We start from the raw sequence: 21,570 nt of genomic DNA, 5'->3' as shown, positions 1-21,570 counted from the left end.
CCCCCCAAGAGACGGAACTGGATTAAACCATTGAGTATCGAAAACGATTGCTATTATAATTTCGATAATATTATTTTTGGAAGTTTTAAGATCTTACATGGAATAAACTCTTCTCCCTCAATTTCTATTCTTAAGGCTTATATCAATTTTAGGATTTTCACCAATTTTGACCATTTATTTGGTTTTCCGCGACCTGTTACAACGCTTTGGAACTTAAATTTTCTCTGTATCTCTGTCTAAAAACTTTTTCTTCTTCTTCGAACTTTTATTAACAAAAAAATATAAAGATAACACTTAATGAATAATTCTTAAGAACATACAAAGATATATGTTGAAAAACTCTAAAGTTAAACTTTATACATATCATACCATAAATTGCTTATCGCAATTTTTCTCTATATATATGGTTTTATGAGATCAATGCCAAAAACAGCCTTGTTCTGACAAGTATCAATTTTTCCATTCTGTACTGCTGCATACATTAAGGCAGTTGGATTCATAAAGAACAACAAAACTCTAAACTAGAAAAATGACAAAAAAAACGAAAAGAAAACTAGAGAACAAACAAACAAATTGAAAATAACTTAAGAAATGCGGTTAAAAGCACTGAAATATGCTGGAACTTCAATTAAAATAGGACAAACTAGAGACTCAAGAAATTATTGGATATCAGTATTTGACCTGCGTGTCAATAAAAGAAAACTGGACAGTTGTACGAAATATTTATCCATAAAATTCTCTAAGAAAAAAGACTTAACGCCTCATTTATGCACTGACAGCACTGACTACAAATTTTATTGCACTGAGAACCAAAATAATAGGGATATAAATTATTATTCAAATCTTTACTGGGTCTATGCAATTTATATAACAAGTTGTTTATAAAAATTAATCACATTTGTTTTGCATAGGGAATCATTTATATAAAAAATCGTAAATGATCGCTGAATGAATTGACACATTTTTAGCGTGTTTTTAATCTAAAGTAAATTCAGCAATGAGCGACACAGGGACAAATTCAGCAGTTTACATAAGAAAAAATAGAATTAGCTAGAGAATTTTCCATGTGTTGTGCGGAAGGATAAAAATCATTTGATTTAATCAAAAAGCAATAGATTGTACAAAAAAAGACCTTTTCATGTGCAGAAAATAGAAATAGTGTCTTAAATGCTAATTTTCTTAAACTTTAATTGAAACACTTTGCTTAGGAGGTTATAAGAATCGAGGCTCTTTGTAAATCCCTATATGAATCCCAGGACGCTAATGAAAGGCAAGGAGCTGAGAAAGCCTTGGTTTCATTTCAGAACAGTTCAGAGAGTCTAGGTAACAATCTTTTTTTGACAGTGTTATATTTTAAGTGGGCCTTGTCAAAGATCTAAATGTCAGAACTAAGAATATTACCAATTTTTCTGTCCTTTTTAAACTGAATTTTTTTTCCCGCATTAACGATTAGTCTTTTTTTTCTCTAACTTTTTTTCTTTTTCGGTAATTTCCTAGTATACGATTTTTGGACCCCCCCTCGATATACATTTTTGATATTGACGAAAAGTCATTTTATCCCTACAACGTGTGCAATATAGATTTTTAAAAAATTTCAATGTATTTTTTGCAATTTTAGCACCAACGATTTTTTATCTTTATCTATCATTCGTATCGTTTACAAATACTTTTACATTAACGTTTGATATCTATGTTTTTTATTGGAGAGCCCGGCAAAAAGCAACTCATAAGAGCTAAGAAATTTTTCTATTTTATGTCGTAATAACTATATAATTTTTGTTTTCTTAAATAATACGAAAGTTGTTAAGAAGAAGAAGACTAATACCATAGTTTGACAATTCGACGAAAAAGTTTAAAAACTCGAGAGAGAGAGAGAGGGGGGGGGGCGGAGGCGGTTTTCCAGATAATTAAAACCCCGTTGATTGAACTTATTTTAGGAAAATGTCAGATGCTGTTAGATCGGGGAAACTCCCCATACGCTCAACTCCTCGCTACAACAACAATCACTAAACTGGTTTCAAGATCTACACAGGTAGATATTAACAATATTAACAACATTAATCACTTAACTGGTTTCAAGATCTACACTGGTAGATATTAACAAGAACAACAACAATAATCATTAAACTGGTTTCAAGATCTACACAGGTAGATATTAACAACAACAACAATCACCAAACTGGTTTTAAGATCTACACAGGGAGATATTAACAACAACAACAACAATCACTAAACTGGTTTCAAGATCTACACAGGTAGATATTAACAATATCAACAACAATAATCACTAAACTGGTTTCAAGATCTACACAGGTAGATATTAACAACAACAACAACAACAATCACCAAACTGGTTTTAAGATCTACGCAGGTAGATATCAACAACAATAATCGCCAAATTAGCTTCAAGATATACACAGGTAAATATTAACAGCATCAACAATCGCCAAAATGGTTTCAAGATCTACAGAGATAGATATTAACAACAACAATCACCAAATTGGTTTTAAAATCTACACAAGAATATATTAATAACATCCACAACAACAATCACCAAACTGGTAACAAGATCTTCACAGTTAGATATTAACAACAACAACAATCGCCAAACTGGTTTCAAGATAAACACAGGTAGATAAAAAGAACAACAACAATCACCAAAATGGTTTCAAGATCTACACTGGTAGATATTAACAACAAAAACAATCAAAAAACTGGTTTTGACATAAACAGCAACAAGCAGTATCAAGCTAGTTTTCAAAGGTATAGTAACAATTACTACAATTTCAATGGTATAAGAACAGTTTACAACAATAAAAACAATCACCAACTGGATCTAAATAAGTAAAAATTTAACAATATTAAAAATAATGTAGAAAAAGAAACAAAGAGAAATAACCTTAAAAAGAGAAAATTTAAAAGAAAAGAGCTCGTCAGAAGTTATAAAAAAGACAAAAATAACGTAAAAATAGGATCAATGATATTTTTTTTTAAATTTAAGCTGAAATATAATGCTTAAACTTCTATGTATTTAGATCCTGACAATGCAGCAAAGAGTTGATATAAGAAACTATGTTCTCCATTACCTTTGGTCTCAGCTTAAACTTCCACCCTTTGTTGTACAGGTATTTTCTTTGTCGTACAAGTATTTGTTATTTTGTTTAGTTATTTTCTCTGCTCTGTTGTACAAGTATTTGCTTAGTTGTACAAGTATTTGCTTAGTTCTACAGGTATTTGCTTTTCTGTAAAGTTATTTTCTTTGTTGTGCAGGTATTTTCTTTGTTGTACTGGTATTTTCTTTGTCGTACAAGTATTTGTTATTTTGTTTAGTTATTTTCTCTGCTCTGTTGTACAAGTATTTGCTTAGTTTTACAAGTATTTGCTTAGTTGTACAGGTATTTGCTTTTCTGTAAAGGTATTTTCTTTGTTGTGCAGGTATTTTCTTTGTTGTACTGGTATTTTCTTTGTTGTACTGGTATTTTCTTTTATTTTTTACAGTGATAAATAAACAAAAAATCTAAAGGGTATAAAAAATTTGCCTGTTGGTCTGTTTTTCCCCCAAAGCATCTAAAGTTAAAAAAAATTTTAAAATATACAATGTATTGTACATACAAACCCTTTCTTGCATTGTATTGTACAGTAAGGTAATTTTGTTCATTTTTTAAAGGTATTGTTACACTGTACAGCAGGATAATTATGTACTTTACTTAGTATTTTGTTTACACTAGGATAAATATATTAGTCTGCTTATGGAACTCTAGCCTAGCTGGGAACCATTAAAGCCTTTGAGATTAGCCTGCTTATGGAACTATAGCCTAGCTGGGAACCATTGAAGCCTTTGAGATTAGCCTGCTTATGGAACTCTTGCCTAGCTGGGAACTATTGAAGCCCTTGAGATTTTATTCTGCTTTTGGAACTATAGCCTAGCTGGGAAACCTTGAAGCCTATAAGATGTTGCCTAGCTGGGAACCATTGAAGCCCTTGAGATTTTATTCTGCTTTTGGAACTACCTAGATGGGAACCATTGAAGCTTTTGAGATTAGCCTGCTTATGGAACTCTAGCCTAACTGGGAACCATTGAGATTAGCCTGCTTATGGAACTCTAGCCTAACTGGGAACCATTGAAGCCTTTGAGATTAGTCTGCTTATGGAACTCTAGCCTAGCTGGGAACCATTGAAGCTTTGGAGATTAGCCTGCTTATGGAATCTAGCATTGCTGGGACCATTGAAGCTTTTGAGATTAGCCTGCTTATGAATATCTACCCTAGCTGGGAACCATTGAAGCTTTTGAGGGGATTTTGCTTATGGAACTCTAGCCTAGCTAAGAACCATTGAAGCCTTGAGATTAGCCTGCTTATGGAATTCTAGCCTAGCTGGGAACCATTAAAGCTTTTGAGATAAGCTTGCTTATGGAAGTCTAGCCTAACTGGGAACCATTGAAGTCTTTGAGATAAGCCTGCTTATGGAACTCTAGCCTAGCTGGGAACCATTGAAGCCTTGAGATTAGTCTGCTTATGGAACTCTAGCCTAGCTGGGAACCATTGAAGCCTTGAGATTAGTCTGCTTATGGAACTCTAGTCTAGCTGGGAACCATTGATGCCCTTGAGAGTTATTCTGCTTATGGAACTCTAGCCTGGCTGCGAACCATTGAAGCCTATGAGATGTTTTTGCCTATGGAACTATAGCCTAGATGGGAACCATTGAAGCTTTTTATATCAGGGAAGAGAGTACATAAATCGTAATATGGAATTAGGAAATCTAAAAAGAACATTGAATGATTCGGCCAGGAGTCGGAGGAAAATAAGGATAAACCTAACATTCTCTTACAAATTAAGGCTGAAGATACAAGCCACGGTAGTTGGGGCTTCACGGCTTCAGCACATGTCATGCTAACTCTGTGACCCATGTACTCCTAAGTGAGGCTGATGGTTGCCGGGAGGGGTTGTTTCCTGGTAACATTCGTGTTATTGGGATGTCATAATAGATAGATAGATAGATATATTTTATTTTGGGGTCTTGTTACATTGTACAATAGGACAATTATGTACTTTACTTTAGGGTCTTTTAACACTGTACAATTAAATAATTAGTACCTTAAGGTCTTGTTACAGCGTACAATAGGTTAATTATGTACTTTACTTTAGGGTCTTGTTACACTGTACAATATGATATTTATGTACTTTACTTTAGGGTCTTGTTACACTGTACAATATGATAATTATATACTTTAGGGTCTTGTTACACTGTACAATATGATAATTATGAACTTTAGTGTCTTGTTACACTGTACAATATAATATTTATGTACTTTACTTTAGGGTCTTGTTACACTGTACAATATGATATTTATGTACTTCACTTTAGGGTCTTGTTACACTGTACAATATGATATTTATGTGATTCACTTTAGGGTCTTGTTACACTGTACAATATGATAATTATGTACTTTAGAGTCTTGTTACACTGTACAGCAGGATAATTACGTACTTTACTTTAGGGTCTTGTTACACAGTACAATATAATAATTATGTACTTCACTTTAGGGTCTTGTTACACTGTACAGCAGAATAACTAAGTTGGGATGGTTTGACTCGGACAAAGATGAGTTTGTCTTCAGAAATGTTATGAGTGATGTCAACAAGTTTTTAAGCGGTGAGAAAACTTTCTTAAATAGATTAATCAGAGGGTGGTTTGAATCAGAGCAAAGCTGCAAGCGCCCCCCACCCCCAAAAAAAAAATATAAGGGTGATTTAGCCTCCCCCCCCCCTTGACTCCCAAGAAATAAGACAATTGATTAATTGATCAATAGCTAAAAAAAATTTCGCATTTTTTTCCGAAACAATAATTGATCTTTTGAGATGCGTTTTAAAAACTATTTCATCATATAGCTTAAGATACAATATTTTTGTGGATCCGGGGAGCTAAAATGTTGCGGATCCGGATCCAGGGAGCTGAAATGTTGCGGGTCCGGATCCAGGGAGCCTTGCAGATTCGGATCCAGGGAGCTGAAATGTTGTGGACCCGGATCCAGGGAGCTAAAAGGTTGCGGATCCAGGAAGCTGAAAGGTTGTGGATCCGGATCGTTAGAACTGTATAGTGTATATTTATGTTATGATTATTTTCCTGGTTGAGTTTATAAGAAAATTTCAGATTGGTGTCACGATATTTATAAGGGTTCATATATCACTTTAATATGCAGAAAACATCATATTCAATATTTACGAATATCCAGTGCATCAAGATTAAAATTGAAGGAAATTTTTTTCCCGTTTTTGGTCTAATCTTTTTTTCTTTCATTTTTTTAATTTCGACATTTTCTTATTTTTTAAATTTGGCCTCTCAGTTTTCTATTTATGTATTTTTTTTTTGTCCCTTTTTGTCCCAACAATAGAAACTAGAACAAAATAGATTTTTTTTTTTCATTTTTAACACATCTAGATTTAGAAGTGTTTTACGATAGCGCAGTTTTTATATCACAGGGTTAAGCATTCCATTGAGAAACTACTCTTTGGCTTCTCAGTTCTTCAAAAATTGGCACGAAGTGAAAGAGGATTTTCTGACATTTTTGTCATTTTATTTGATGTATTAATTAATGATTTGTAGGATCTGCTGAACAGTGTATGGTTGGTATTCAGCTTCTCTCCCAGCTGACATGTGAAATGAATCAGATTAGGAACATGCACAAAATCAGTCATTCTTTCAAAATCTTTCAATCTGAAATAGTCATTCTTTTGAAATCAGTTACCTTTGTATATATTTTGCTTGTCTGTCTGTCTGTCTGTTTGTATCGAATAAATATTGAAACGGCTGAACCGATCGGGCCTACATTTTTGTTGTAACTGACATGACCCCGGGGAATGTTTATGGCTGGTGGAAATTGAAAACTTTTACAAGAAAAAAAATTTCGACGTGATAAACTATAGTTTTTAAGTATTAAAAGATCAAAATTTTTTTTTATTCTGTGGAGGGGGGGGGGGGTTCACTTAATTGTTGAAAGTAATATTGATCAACGTTTGAAACACTAATCTTCGTCTTTTCTAACATTTCTATATATTTGTAACTTTTCTAACATTTTAATTATTTTGAACATGATTTTTTAAAGTGAGGCGGATGCTAGCAGAAGTCTAACAAAACACAGGTAGAGACTAACGAGGAGAGGAAGGCCAGCCACAACAATTTCTCGTCTGAGCCACATTCTCCTCATTTTCTCGTCCGAGCCACCTCAAAATCTTTGTCCATACAATATTATTCATTAAGTATCCTCCCAGATAACGCTATTTTTTAAGAATCGGGCCACGTTAAAGAAAAAATTGAATTTTTGTAAATAAAAAAGTGTTTCAATCGAACTGAAGCTTTCGAGTTAAATTTCCGAAGGACGAGGATTCCGAGGTGGCTCGGACGAGAAAATTTTGAGAATGTGGCTTGAGAAATTGTTGTTACTAACCTTCCTCCCCTCGACTAACCCACCACACAGGGGGTTTGTATATATTTGGATTGGATTTGGATCCAGATCCATTTTTTTCCGTGCGGATCGCGGGTCCGGATCCGCATCAAAATTAAAAGGATCCTAAGCCCTGTAACTGATAAGTTTCTGACATTTTTGATGCTTTGCACGATACGCACTAGCATTTCTAATTTACTCGACATAAACAAATATAAACAAAATAATATTTGCTTCTGTCGACAAGCTGATTATCCTTTAAACTAGTTTTAATTTTTTCTACAAAATATTTGAAAAATATTCCCGCCCGATTGGGGGGGGGGGGGGGGGGTTATAATTATTTAACATTTTTATAAGATTATAGTCAAAGTTTTGATTCAGGAAAATTGCATCTTCCTTCCGAGACAGTCAGCTGTTTGAGTTCTTCCAAATGTCCAGTAGTCTACTCAGGTAGGCATTTATCCGGCACATGTGGCTTATGTTATTTTAACGTTAATTTTTTGTTCATATAAATTTTTAACAATATTTCAAATAAAATAGATGATGGTTGAAGCAATTAAATAGGGTGGTCACACGTCAGCAGTCTGCATACGTTTCGGATTTAGCAATTATGTTTTTTGATTAAGACAATATTTCACCTAACATATACCTTGCTTGTTTGTCTGGATGTCTATTTCTATCCAAAAAACGTCAAAACGGCTGAACCGATTGGGCCGACATTTTGTGTGGAACCTCGCATGACACCAAGGAAGGTAGATACTCAGAATTTCAAGAAGTTGTCTCCAAAAAGTTTAGATTTTTGTAAATATATAAATTAAGATGAACATTTTAAATTTGTCATATTGGTAAAATCACGGTTTTAATGTTTAGTTTATCTATTATTCAGCATTTTTGGAGATATGGTATACATGATTTCAATATTGTGCCTTTTCTTCTCTTTTTCCTGTATGCTCACTTTTTATTTTCATCAAAATTTTCCTATTTTATCCTTGTCCTTTAACTTAATTCATTCAACTTCTGATTTTATTAACCTTCATGAAGAAGATTTTCTTGAATATTCTTTTCAGAAGAAAATCCTCGAATCGTTAATTTGGTTTCTTTGGTTTAATCATAAATGCAAACAATCATTCTTGTTTTGTAAAATTTAATTTATTAAGTTATTGGCTGATTGACTAACTGATTGATATTTGATTGATTGATTGCTTAATTGGTTGACTGACTGACTGGTTGGTTGGTTGGTTGATTGATTGACTGGTCGATTGTCTAGAACTGCTCTGGAAAACAAGAAGAATCTAGATTTCACGGATTCCGCCCAGCACGGTCTTCTCACACAACTTCTCAGGTAAGCAATTTTCGGCAGGTATGGTTGCGCGGACCCCCTTTTTTAATTTGCTTAAATGGGGAAAATCATGTATTTTTTGGCAAAGTCAATCAAACATGATAAAAAACTTGATGTCAAATTTTTCATTTTATCCCAGAGAGGAGCATCAAAAATTATTTCCCCCGCGGTAGTGGAGGGGGGTTTTGAAAGCATATACCCCCTGGCCAAAAGGCGATTTATTTATAATCTTATAATGTTTAGATTGGCACACAACTGTTTAACCTTTGATTTCATCGGAACATCTACAGATGAGTCTTCAGACGACCTGTGCACTGTTCAAATACCAACAACATGGCGTCCTGCTTTCCTAGGTTAGATATTTGGTTTGGAAACATAAAATGGCTTCCTGCTTTCCTAGGTTGGATATTTGGTTTGAAAATATAACATGGCGCCCTGCTTTCCTAGGTTAGATATTTGGTTTGGAAATATAAAATGGCGTCCTGCTTTCCTAGGTTAGATATTTGATTTGAAAATATAACATGGCGTCCTGCTTTCCTAGGTTAGATATTTGGTTTGAAAATATAAAATGGCTTCCTGCTTTCATAGGTTAGATATTTGGTTTGGAAATATAACATGGCGTTCTGCTTTTATAGGTTAGATATTTGGTTTGGAAATATAACATGGTGTCCTGCTTTCATAGGTTTGATATTTTGGTTATATTTTGGTTGGAAGTAAATCCTAAGATTGAAATTACAATTTAGATTCGAGATAAAACTATATTCTAAATCCAGAATCCGGTATGAACTGGTAACTTAATATGATTTAAAAATTTAATAATTAATTTAGATGTGTATATAATTCCAACTTTTNATTCGATAACGTCTTAAAAGACGAATTTTTTTAAATATTCATACTGCAGTGCATAATAAACGCTATTAGGATGCATTTTGCACAGAAGGCGTCGCAGGCAAATTTCTTTTATTTGGTATGGGTGGGTGTTAATGGGGGTGGGTGTTAACTCTCAAGTTTTCAAAAAAAATTGCTTGTTCTGAAATTGTGCACTTGGCGCAAAATTTTGTTTAATATTTTTGATTGAGTAATGGGTTTCTTTTATCATATTTTTGAGTGAAATTGTACGCGGAGCGCGAAAACTGTCTAGTTTCAGAGAAAGTTAGATATGAAGAGGTAAAGAGCCTTGCTCCAACCCTTACTTCCCTAAATTTCCCTTGCCTTCCTTATCTGCCAACCGTCCATCAATTTTTTCCCTTCCCCTTCCCATTCCCAATACTTCCTTTTCCCTTACTTACCTTCCCTGTCCCGTTTGTAGTTAGTTCCCTAATCCCTATTTTTGTCTTTACCTCTCAACCTTCCTCTGTCCCTCTCAACCTTCCCGTTTTCCTTCCAATCTTTCCCTTTCCCTCCCGACCTTCCCTTTTCCAACCTTCCAATTCCCTACTTTTCCCCTTCCCTACCTATCTCCTTCCCTCCCTGCCTATCTCCTTCCCTACCTGTCCACTTTCCTCCCTACCTTTCCGTCTTTCCCATCCTTCCCACCAATCCCTTTCTTCTGTTGTTACCCTTCCTCGTTTACTTTCCTTTTTCCCCCTTTTCCTTCCTCTTTTCCTTTCCCTTTTTTCCCTTTTTCTTCCCCTTTTTCCCTTTTTTCTCCCACCCCCCTGGGGGGGGGGGGGGTAGAATTTTACACAGCCCTGAATTAATTTACTAATAATCTTTACTTTTCCACTTAAAAATGGACGATTTTTTACGTCAAAATTTGAAAATAATTTACAACGACCGAATTTCAGAACAAAAGTTAGAAGCTAAAATTATTAACAGGAAAGGTGTTGCGAAGCCTAGTTTCATAAATTATTAATGATTAAATATTTCAGAATACTCTACACTGCAGCTTTTCTTTGATCTGTACTTCTCTCTCCCTTCATCCCTATCCCCGCATGCACTAGCTTGCCTAGTCCAGATAGCTAGTGTCAGGTTAGACGCACACAACATCCTGCAATAGACTGTAAATTTTTTGGAACAAAAACTTGACTTTTGAGGTCTAATTATTCATTATTTTTCCCTGGATATATTTAAAAATAATTTTTAATTGTAATTTTTATAAATATACTCCCCTGCCCTGGAATCAAGTTTGTTTGTATAAAGTAAGGCGCCGGGTTTAAAATTCCTTTACTCCCTGCTACCTTCTGAAATTTGATTCTACAGGTTTTTATGGAAAATATTAATGACATTTGCAAACCATAATTGTTGAAGTCCCACGGTAGGCCGGGCTTACCCCTTAATTAAATATTTTTTGTATAAATAATTTTCAAGTCATATTTACCAAAGGTATTTTTATAGAAATTAAAAATGGTCAGCTTAATTGGGTTTCAATGATTTTAAAAAGGGAAAAAATTACTTGTAAAAGTAAAAATTAAGATTTTAAAAGCATATTCACATGGGTGTTATTGAGACTTAAATGCACAAAATCATAAATTTTCCAATATATATATATATTCCCATAAACATCTATTTATTATCATTCTTTAATGATTTGTTGTCTTCTTATTTTAAACATTATGTTTCATTCGTTTTAAACTTAATGGATGTGCAAAAAGTTTTTTTTCGATTTCAAAATATCTTTTTTTATTAAAAATGAATATAGGAGATCATTGTTTAATAATGCTGAGCGTGGAAAGTTTCTAAACCAGCTGGTGGCAGGGGTACGAAAAATCCTGCTTAACCCTCAGGTAACAAAAATACAGTGGTTGCCAGAAGAAAAAGTTAATATGTATCTGATCATGATTTAATTCTAATCCCGTGCCATGCTTTAACATAGATAAAAATTGAAAAACTTTTTACGAAGAATTTTAAAATCCATTAAAATATCACTATTAAATATAAATACAAAGACGACACACTGTGCTTCAAATCGACGCAAAAGGTCGACCTCTTGTGACTTAAAAAATTGCTTTGCCATGACTATTATAATGTTTAAGGATGTCAGAATCCGATTTCGCATAAATCTAAACACACATGTGTGGGGGACCCAAAAAATGCTCTCAAAAATGGCCCAAGTTTGAAATGCCCCAAATCATGCTAATAGCATGTTAGATTAAAGATGTTTACTTAAATGATCTCCCCTATAACATGTATTTTGGGTCATTACATTTTTTTTGTGTAAGTCTTAAATTAAAAGATTTATTGGCGATATATAAATATATATTTCGTAATCTGAATTTTTTATTTTAACTAATTAGCGGACAAAAGATTGTTTTTTAGTCAATAATATTAATAGTAACAAACTAAATAAACGAAATAAAAAGGAGAGAAAAAAAATAATGAAAAGAAAAATATAAAGAAAAAGATTAAAGGAAATTAGATTGACAACAATTAAAAGTCAAAGTAAAGATTCGATTGAAAGAGAGAAGGAAGACATAATTAAGAAAAAAATACACATCTGAAAAAAAACATGTATTTAACAATACTTTTATCTCTCGTTATTTTAATAGTGATTCTTACAATATAGAACTATCTTTGAATATTTTCAAAATAATTCCTCACTGGTCATCTCATTTCTTTTATATATCTATGCTTTTTCACCCACTTCTTCATGGCTTTCATTTTTTCTTTTATATCGATGTTTTCTAACTCTTTTTCCTTTTTGCAACTTTCACTATTTCATGTTTACTTTTTCCCTTGATCCCTAACTTGTTCTCAACTATTCTATTCTTCACATTTCTATCTCTGATACATATTATTCATAGTAATGCTGATATATAATTTGTTATAAATACAAACCTTTCTTCGACATGATTATCTTTCTACTTTTCCTTTATCTATTATACCTTTTTAAATTTAATTATTACTTTATTCAAATTATGTTTACCCTTACCCATATCAATTTATACTCTCACAATGATCATGATTGCAATGCATAATGCTCCATGATATGTTATGTTATCTTATCAAAACTTCCTGCAGATCTCATTCTCATAAACTCAATCAATAAATTAAAAGATTAACAATAACTTGATTTTTGGAAAACTTTTTGTAAAATTATATTTCGATAACCCCAGCTATATTTAGCATGTTTTGGGGGTCGTAGAAACAACATTTTTGGATTACATCCATATTTTGCATACTTTTGGCAATTCAATTTTAAATTTTAATCATTTTTGGGGTCATTTTTGGGACCCCCAAGTGTGATCAGATTTTTGTGAAATCAGTTTCTGACCCACTTTAACCATTTTAGAAGGCATGGTAAAGAAAATTTTTAAGTCCTACAATGTCGACCTTTAGGGTCAATTTAGAGCACAGTGGGCAGTTAGTTCACAGTTTTCTTGATCACTTGTATTATAGGGTTGTTAATCGTTTTTGTAAACGACCTTTTTTTGTTTCGTTTTCAAAAACGATCGTTTCGTTTTCGGAAAAAAACGATCGTTTTTAGAAACGACCCACTCGTTTTGAACTTTTAGAAAATGAATAGCGATCGTTTTTGAAAACGATCATTTTATTAAAACGATTTGCACCGTTTTTATACGATGGTTTTTGAAAAAACGATCGTTTTTGAAAAAAAAACTTACTTTATTGACAATTATGTTAACGATCGTTATCGAAGGGTCGTCGTTAACGATCGTTAACGAAGGGTAGTCGTTTACGATCGTTAACGAAACGACGAATTTTATCAAAACGGTCGTTTTTGAAAAAAAATACATGCAACGGGTCGTCGTTAACGATCGTTAACGAAACGGCGAATTTTATAAAAACGATCGTTTTGAAAACGAGCGTTATGAAAAACGACCATTTTTAAAAAACTAACTTTTTTAAAAAACGAACTTTTTAAAAAAAACTATCGTTTTCAATTACGATCGTTTCGTTTTCGATTTTTCGTCGTCGTTTTCATAACGAAACGATCGTTTTTCTGAAAAATGAAAACGTTAACATTCCTACTTGTATATTTATCTCATTAAAAGTATTTTACATTTAGCAGGGCTATATGTTTCCCCGGCCCTCGATGAGCTAGGGAAAGAAATGAAAAAGTAAAATCAATTGGAAGTTTTTTTTCCACATTTGTTTCCCCCCCCCCCAAAAAAAAATAAATATATATATATATATATATATATATATAAGTAATTATACATCCTAAAACAATTCCTGGGGGAGGGGGGGAATTTTCAAGTAAATATTTAAATATGCCCTTGTCATATTTTATATTCTGACCTTTTTTTATTGAGTGATTGATTAAATTATTTATTCTGTGATTTTAGCGGTTTATTGGTTGATTAATTTATTAAATGGCTGATTGATTGTTTAGTTGATTTATTGATTGAGGAACGATTTATTGATATAGTTTGAAAATATAATCTAATAATGCAGGAGTTATCTGACACAAACAATTATCACGAATTCTGCCGTTTGCTTGCTCGTCTCAAATCCAACTATCAGCTAGGAGAACTAGTTACTGTAGATAATTATCCGGTAAAGTATAGAACAAATAAAGCAGGGGTGGGCTTGTAATAGTGTGCATCAAGGCTGCACTTCACTAACCCTCTATCGGACTTACAGTGGCATGGATATATAATTGAATATATGTATCATATACAAAATTAGATATCATTTTCTGGGTGAGGTGTCGTGTAGTAAATTAGACATTGTAATCTGGAGATTTTCGTTAAGTTATAAGTTGTCAAAGGAGTAAAGAAAAACATATTTAGTCTTTAAAATTTGGTAAAATTTAGTATCCTTCTTTGTATTTTAAAAACTAATGAAGATACTAAAGATTTAAACAACGACGGTTGTATTAAATAGTTTGAATTTTAGACAAATTTCTCAATATTTTATTCAATTCTTTAGGTACAAAAACGACAGACCACATTTTGGAAATTCCAAAAGGATAATTTGGCGCTAAACATCTTTTAGACGGCGATGTTACAATTCCAAGATATTAGCCACTGTAACTCATTTTTAGCGAGTAATGAAAGGGGGATAAGCTGACGTCGAATTGAATTCTCTATAAATTGTTACTAATTTTACTTCCATCTGTCTAGGGTTTTAAATGAACGAAACATTTCGCAAAAAAATGCGAAAAGCGCAAAGTTTTTCTTTCGCATTTTGCAAACTTTTTCGCGAAAATGAATGAAGCGAAAAAATGCTAAACGATTAGAGTTTCGCGAAACTTTTTTTGGTTAAATATATTTTTTTCGCGAAAATGCGAAATACAAAAATATTTTCGATAAAAAAAATTCAGCGAAAACCATAAGTGTTGAAGCTCCAACAATAAATTGCTCAAAAAAACTTGTGGAATTCTCTGGGAGCTCAACATTTGAAGTTTTATTATCATTACTTTCGATTCCCCTACTTGTTTTCTAGCTATCTTTTGGAGTTTCTGTCCGTCCCCGTACGTTCACCCAAATCCAACTAGAAATGAGCCGGCCAATTACAAGAAAGAATCTTTTAAATGGACCGTATTATTTCGCGAAATTTTCGGGTATTTTCGCATAATTTTATCGCGAAATATTTGCATTATGTTTTCGCCTTTTTTCTTGAAATTTTCACATTTCCTATTTGGATATTTCGCATTTTGCATTTTTTCGCGATCAAACGAAATACAAAAAACTCCGAAACTTTCGGGAAAATTTTTTTTTTGTGAAAAAAGCGTAACGATTTTCCTTTTTCGCTGGAAACCCTACATCTGTTGCGTCTTAAGGAGAAAATGGTTAAGAACGCTTTATACCAAAGAGCTGAGAACCCGTACAAATTCACTGAGTCTTTCAGATAGAAGTAAAATTAGTAGCGATTGATATCAAAATCAAAAACATTATCAGCCCATACTCCATCCATTTATCGCGAACACTTTATTAAATATTACGAAGAATGTCCCTTTAATTCCGATTTTTTGCTTAGGAGTGTATTCAGCTGATGGCCAAGTTTACTGTTGAGAGTTTACAGATGTGGCAGTTTGCTCCCAACTCAATCCACTACCTTCTCTCACTCTGGCAGAGGATGGTGGCCAGTGTACCCTACGTTAAGGTGATCTTATATTATCTATCTATTAGTCTTCTAAAGGATGTTTGGAACTTTCACATAACATTTTTTCAAAGCGACAACTGTGTTATTTCCAAAGTTGCCATATCCGAAGTCTATCATAGCCGTAGCGCTCGGTCACTAGCATATTCTATCCACAGCGTTCGGTCTCTTAGCCCAGCCTTACTGAAGTGCACTGCCCCATTTGCAAGGTAGGGAAGGCAACCTCCCCCTCACGGATTCCAAACCTTTTTTTCTTATTTGCGGAATCGCTCGTCCCCATAGGGATTCCAAAACTTTTCCCTGCTTTATTAGGGGTAAATATAATTTAAGCTATTTCTGACGCCATCAAGGAGTTGGAATTTGACAATTCTAACTCTAATACATTTAAATTGACGATTATAAATGGAAGACCATTCCTGGAGGGCTGTTTGGGGAAGTATCAGAAGTCCTAAGTCAACCAGTTTTATTGTTCGCCGGGTTAGGCGGAAGAAGATCCACTCAGCATCGTCCCCGGAGAAAATGATAACCTAAAATAAATCCCTTATTCTTAAAATGTTAATAAACTTCTTTCTAAAATTCGTCCTAAAATTCGTCCTAAAATCATCATACTTTACATTAATTAAATCTGATCCCCGGAGAAAATGATGAACCTAAAAAATCCCTTATCCTTAAAATGTTGATTAAATTCTTTTTTTTTATAACTTTTTCAAAGAATTACTTCTTTGTTTCAGTTTATCCAATCGAAGAAGCTAAAAAAGTACTTTATTAAGTTCTCTTACTTTAAACTGATAAGAATTATTGCGTTTTTTAAGTCCTCTCACTATAAACTGTAAAGAATTCTTTCGTTATTTAAGTCTTCTCACTATAAACTGTAAAGAATTATTGCGCTATTTATGTCTTCTCACTATAAACTGTAATGAATTATTGCGTTTATTAAGTCCTCTCACTAAAAACTGTAAAGAATTATTGCGTTATTTAAGTCTTCTCACTATAAACTGTAAAGAATTATTGCGCTATTTAAGTCCTCTCACTTAAAACTGTAAAGAGTTATTGCGTTTATCAAGTCCTCTCACATAAAACTGTAAAGAATTATAGCGTTTATATTAAGTGCTCTCACTATAAACTGGAAAGAATTCTTTGAATACTTGAATACTTGAATACTTGAAGTAGTCACGCAAAGAGAGCCACGTGCGTGGCCATGTTATGCGGATCATGGGCTTTACAGGTACTTAAATCTCCTGGAAGGTCTCCATACTCCTATTACTTGTTATCATACTGAGATTAAGCACTAATAAATTCATCATATTTGTTTTTCAGTTGATTAATTTTCACTTCAGATCTCACTTCCATAGGAATGTCATTCCATATTTTTGGTACTCTTACTCCATAAGAATGTCTGCGTACATCAGTTCTAAAGGGTTTGTGTCTAAGGTTCACTGAGTTGGAGGACAGCCTTGTTTCAGGTCCTTGGTTTTCAGTATATCTCTGAAACCAATGGTTTTCCTGAACCTGGTCTTTACCATTCAGAATTTTCCATGTTTGTATTATATCTCCTCTCTGCCTGCGCTCCTCTAGGCTGGTCATCTTGACCTCCTTTAATTTCTTTTCATATGAATCCCCTTTAAGACCAGACGTCATTCTAATTGCTCTTTTCTGAACATCCTCCAACACTTTTACATCTTTGGCCATCCATGGTCTCCAGGCTTGCACACAATATTCCAAAATAGGTCTAACATAGACCTTGTATAGACTTAACCAGACTCTCTTGTCCCTATATGATATAGCTCTTGCCATCCTTCCAAGCACTGAGTTGGCCTTTTTAGCTGCTGCTTGACATTGTAGGGCAGGCTTAAGATCTGTGCTTATTATAACACCAAGATCTTTCTCCAGAGCTGGTTTTTCTAAAATAGAACCTGCAGGAGCATACCCTCCCATGGCGTAATGTGCTCCAGTATTTTGTCTTCCAAAGTGAAGTACTTTACATTTGTCCCCATTGTACTGCATCTGCCACAAGTCAGCCCACTCTACAACTTTATCCAGAACATATTGCATATTCTTCACATCATTCTCAGTGTCAACTATGCAGCCAACCTTTGTGTCATCAGCAAACTTGGATAATAATTTCACATTATCTTTCACAGCAAGATCAAATAAATTGATGAATATGATGAAAAGAATGGGCCCCAGGACTGAACCCTGGGGGACCCCTGAGGTAACTGGTAACCAATCTGAGGTTTCTCCACTAATAACAACTCTTTGTTGTCTCCCTGTAAGCCAGGCCTCTATCCAATTCAGAAGATTTTCTTGTATGCCATGTGCTTTCAGAATGGCTATTAGTCTTTGATGAGGGACTTTATCAAAGGCCTTTGCAAAATCAAGGTAAATCACATCTACTGCATGACCACTGTCCACTAGATCTGTAAGCGTTTCCAGATATTCTAATAGATTAGTAAGACAGGATTTCTTCCTCATAAATCCATGCTGTGATTCAAATATAAGATTGTTTTCACTAAGATGTTCAACAATGGTATCTTTCAAAATTGACTCCATCACCTTACTAGCAATACATGTTAAAGATACAGGTCTATAGTTCAGTGGTGCGTCTTTTTTTCCTTTCTTAAAAATAGGAGAAACATTGGCCTGGCGCCATTGAATTGGAACAATACCACTTGACATTGACTTATTAAAGATTATACTCAGTGGTTTGGACAACTCTTTTGAAAGTTCTATAAAAATAACAGGTTTGAAACCATCTGGGCCAGCAGCAGAAAACCTTTTTAAATTACCAAGTTTTTTTTCAATCACCTCTTCAGTAAAAATCACATTGTAAACTGAGCTTTGATCAGACTTTAAATTATCTACACTAGGAATAAAGTTCAAGTTCTCATTGGTAAATACACTGCTGAAAAAATCATTAAAAGTGTCGGCCATTTCTTTTTCATCATCAATCACTACATCATTAACTTTTAAGGGGCCTATTTTTACTCTATTATTTTTCTTGCTACTCAGGTATCCATAAAAAGCTTTAGGATTAGTTTTGGCATTTTTGGCAAGGTCCTTTTCATATTTCTTTTTTGCTTTTTTGATAAACTTCTTTAATTCTTTCTCAGCTTTTTTATACTCAAAGAAATCTTGATTTGTTTTAGTTCTAGTGTAATTCTTCCATCTTCTCCTTTTTAGTCTCACTGCAGTCATTACATCTTTAGTCATCCATTGAGGTCTTGAGGATGCCCTATATTTGTTTTGTGGAACTGTCTCATTAATTATCACATTTAAAGTATTTGAGAAACTTTCCCAGGCACTATTAGCATCCCCCTCCTTTAAAAGTTCTTCCCAATCAACATTTGTCACCCTATTCTTAAGCACATCAAAATCAGTTTTGTTCCAGTCATAAAAAGTTTTATTGAGTTTCTTTCTTTTTGGGGTAAGATCAACTGTTGTCAGAATCATGCAGTGATCACTGGACCCCAGCACTCCAACATTTTCAGTTAAGGAGACTAAATTACTATTTGACGACAGAACCAAGTCTGGCATTGTACCAAGACTTATGGGTTGGAAAATCCACATGTTGGGTTAAAAATGTATCAAGGAATGTATTATAGAAGTTAGTACTTTTTGCAGTGCACTTTCCCTCAGACCAATTAATGTCAGAAAAGTTAAAATCACCCACAATCAAAAAAGGCTTTGGAAGTTTTTTTAAGATTTCACATAGCTTATCATTATTCTCATTGACATCACTTGTATCATACAGATTATGGGGTCTATAAATGATGCAGATATTGAATAATTCATTATTGTTTCTAACAGATATGGCAGCACTTTGATTGAAATCATTTAAAAAGTCATAATTTAGTTCTGAAACAGATAGATCAGTCCTTGCATAAATAAGTAAACCCCCACCTACACCATTCTTTGTATCTTTTCTGTCTATTCTAGTAATAAGATTGTAATTTTCCAGGTTAAGATGTGCATCCGATATATCATCCTTTGTCCATGATTCGCAGATACAGATTATATCAGGGGTTAAATCACTTGCAATTGCATTTAATTCATACATTTTGTTAACTACACTTTGGGCATTAAAATAAAGTATATTTAGGGTACTTCTGCCTGCCTTCGAAGTTTGACTACTATCATGGGAGGAAGGATTATTTAAAACCTCCTGCTCCCTCTCCCGATTCCTCTGAATGAAGTTCTCCTCTCCGGTTTCTCCCAGAGTTGAGGGAAATCTTCCCTCTCCCAGTCTCTGGGAGTATCTCCCTGGTGGTGGGCTTGGGCGGCGCCTTGGCGCCGATCCCTGCCCCAATCTTCTCCCTCTCTGTTGTTCAGCCTGGGGCGACAACCTTGTGCTTCGTAGCGCTGGGATTGGCCCCGAGGTTGATTCTGGATATCTCCTTGATGTCTGCTCTGCTCTGTTTCGTGTCTCAGTACTGCTTCTGTCACTCGGCCCTTTATCAGTCTTCTCTCTCCTTTTTTTCCTACCACCTTCCATACAACGTTTTTTTTCTCTTCCTCGCTAAGAGAATCATTAAGTTTAACTGCCTCTAGCCTTATGTTCTTATCATCTTCTCTCTGCCTCCTTGTTAAGTCTTTGGCGATCTTAATAGCATTGAAGGGGGGCCTCATATTGTTAAGCTGGGGGGCTTTGCTCAGTATTTTTTCTCTAAGATTTGAATTGGGAATGCCAACCAGAGCAGGTCGCATCTTAGTATTATCAAATCGTCCTACTCTTATCATAAACTTGACATCATCATCTTCAATCCTTATCTTCAGTTGGTCAAGGATATCTTTCAGTCGGTTCAGATCCATTCTAGCTCTTTGCTCTCCAGTGCTAGCTGTTGGCTCTGGTAGATCATAGAGTAGAATGTTTTCTTTCCTATAATCACGTTCTCTAAGCTCATCCATAAAGCTATCATTATCATTAGTTTTGAAAAAAGATTCAATCAACTCTACTTTCTTATTGAGCTTTTTAACTTCTTCCTGAAGTTCTTCAACTTTATCTATCTGTTCCTCCAGTTTATCAAGCCTAGCATCTATCTTAAGGTTTATCTTACTGTACTTGGTTGCAAAGCTTTTACAGGCTCTGCAGGTCCAAGCAATTCCATCATTCTTTTTGCTTCCAAGGGCTTTCATGCATTCAGATGAGAGCCCTGAGCATTTAACATGAGCCCAAAGCTCACAGAGAAAGCATTGGACACAACCATCTCTCTTAGTAAATACTTTTTGACAGCACAGACATATCTCCTCCTCAGGTGCTGAATCAATATCAGGATCCTGAGCTTCTGCCATTATTTAGTTTATCACTATCTACACAGTCAAATAAACTAAGGGATCTCAGGGTGCCCCTTACACCCCACTACACAAGGGATCTTTTGGCGCCCCTTACACCTAACTTTTCAGGCATCTAGTTCCTTTACACTTAGTAATAAAACTAACACAGCTAAACTATGCTTGGTTCACTTCAGAGTTTAATTGATTAATTAATTAATGTCCATTTAGCATTTTACATTTTACATTTTAAGCGTGGGGCCGGTGCACGCTGGCACCCTGGGGACCCATTCTCTCTCATTTAGAAGTGAATCAAGCGTTAAACTAGCTTGGTCGTTTTAGACCTTTCGTTATTTAAGTCTTCTCACTATAAACTGTAAAGAATTATTGCGTTATTTAAGTCTTCTCACTATAAACTGTAAAGAATTATTTCGTTATTTAAGTCCTCTCCCTTTAAACTGTAAAGAATTATTGCGTTTATTAAGTCCTCTCACTTTAAACTGTAAAGAATTATTAC

At 34.2% G+C, this 21,570-nt stretch overlaps 1 protein-coding gene across 1 annotated transcript in view; it reads left to right on the top strand.

The window, feature by feature from the left end:
- LOC111710923 (exportin-7) overlaps window positions 1–21,570 on the top strand; it is a 45,510-nt gene that overhangs the window by 556 nt on the left and 23,384 nt on the right. Inside the window, exons 2-14 of the mRNA XM_023485121.1 lie at window positions 1,209–1,323; window positions 1,938–2,032; window positions 3,036–3,125; window positions 5,544–5,652; window positions 6,604–6,673; window positions 7,103–7,138; window positions 7,823–7,891; window positions 8,709–8,783; window positions 9,024–9,133; window positions 10,652–10,751; window positions 11,422–11,506; window positions 14,136–14,237; window positions 15,663–15,788. Of these exons, the coding sequence (XP_023340889.1) occupies window positions 1,209–1,323; window positions 1,938–2,032; window positions 3,036–3,125; window positions 5,544–5,652; window positions 6,604–6,673; window positions 7,103–7,138; window positions 7,823–7,891; window positions 8,709–8,783; window positions 9,024–9,133; window positions 10,652–10,751; window positions 11,422–11,506; window positions 14,136–14,237; window positions 15,663–15,788 (1,182 nt within the window). The remainder of the gene's footprint in view (window positions 1–1,208; window positions 1,324–1,937; window positions 2,033–3,035; window positions 3,126–5,543; window positions 5,653–6,603; window positions 6,674–7,102; window positions 7,139–7,822; window positions 7,892–8,708; window positions 8,784–9,023; window positions 9,134–10,651; window positions 10,752–11,421; window positions 11,507–14,135; window positions 14,238–15,662; window positions 15,789–21,570) is intronic.

Source organism: Eurytemora carolleeae, unplaced genomic scaffold (assembly GCF_000591075.1).
Source record: "Eurytemora carolleeae unplaced genomic scaffold, Eaff_2.0 scaffold1021, whole genome shotgun sequence".
Classification (NCBI taxonomy): domain Eukaryota; kingdom Metazoa; phylum Arthropoda; class Copepoda; order Calanoida; family Temoridae; genus Eurytemora; species Eurytemora carolleeae.
This window is presented reverse-complemented; position numbering and strand designations above follow the sequence as displayed.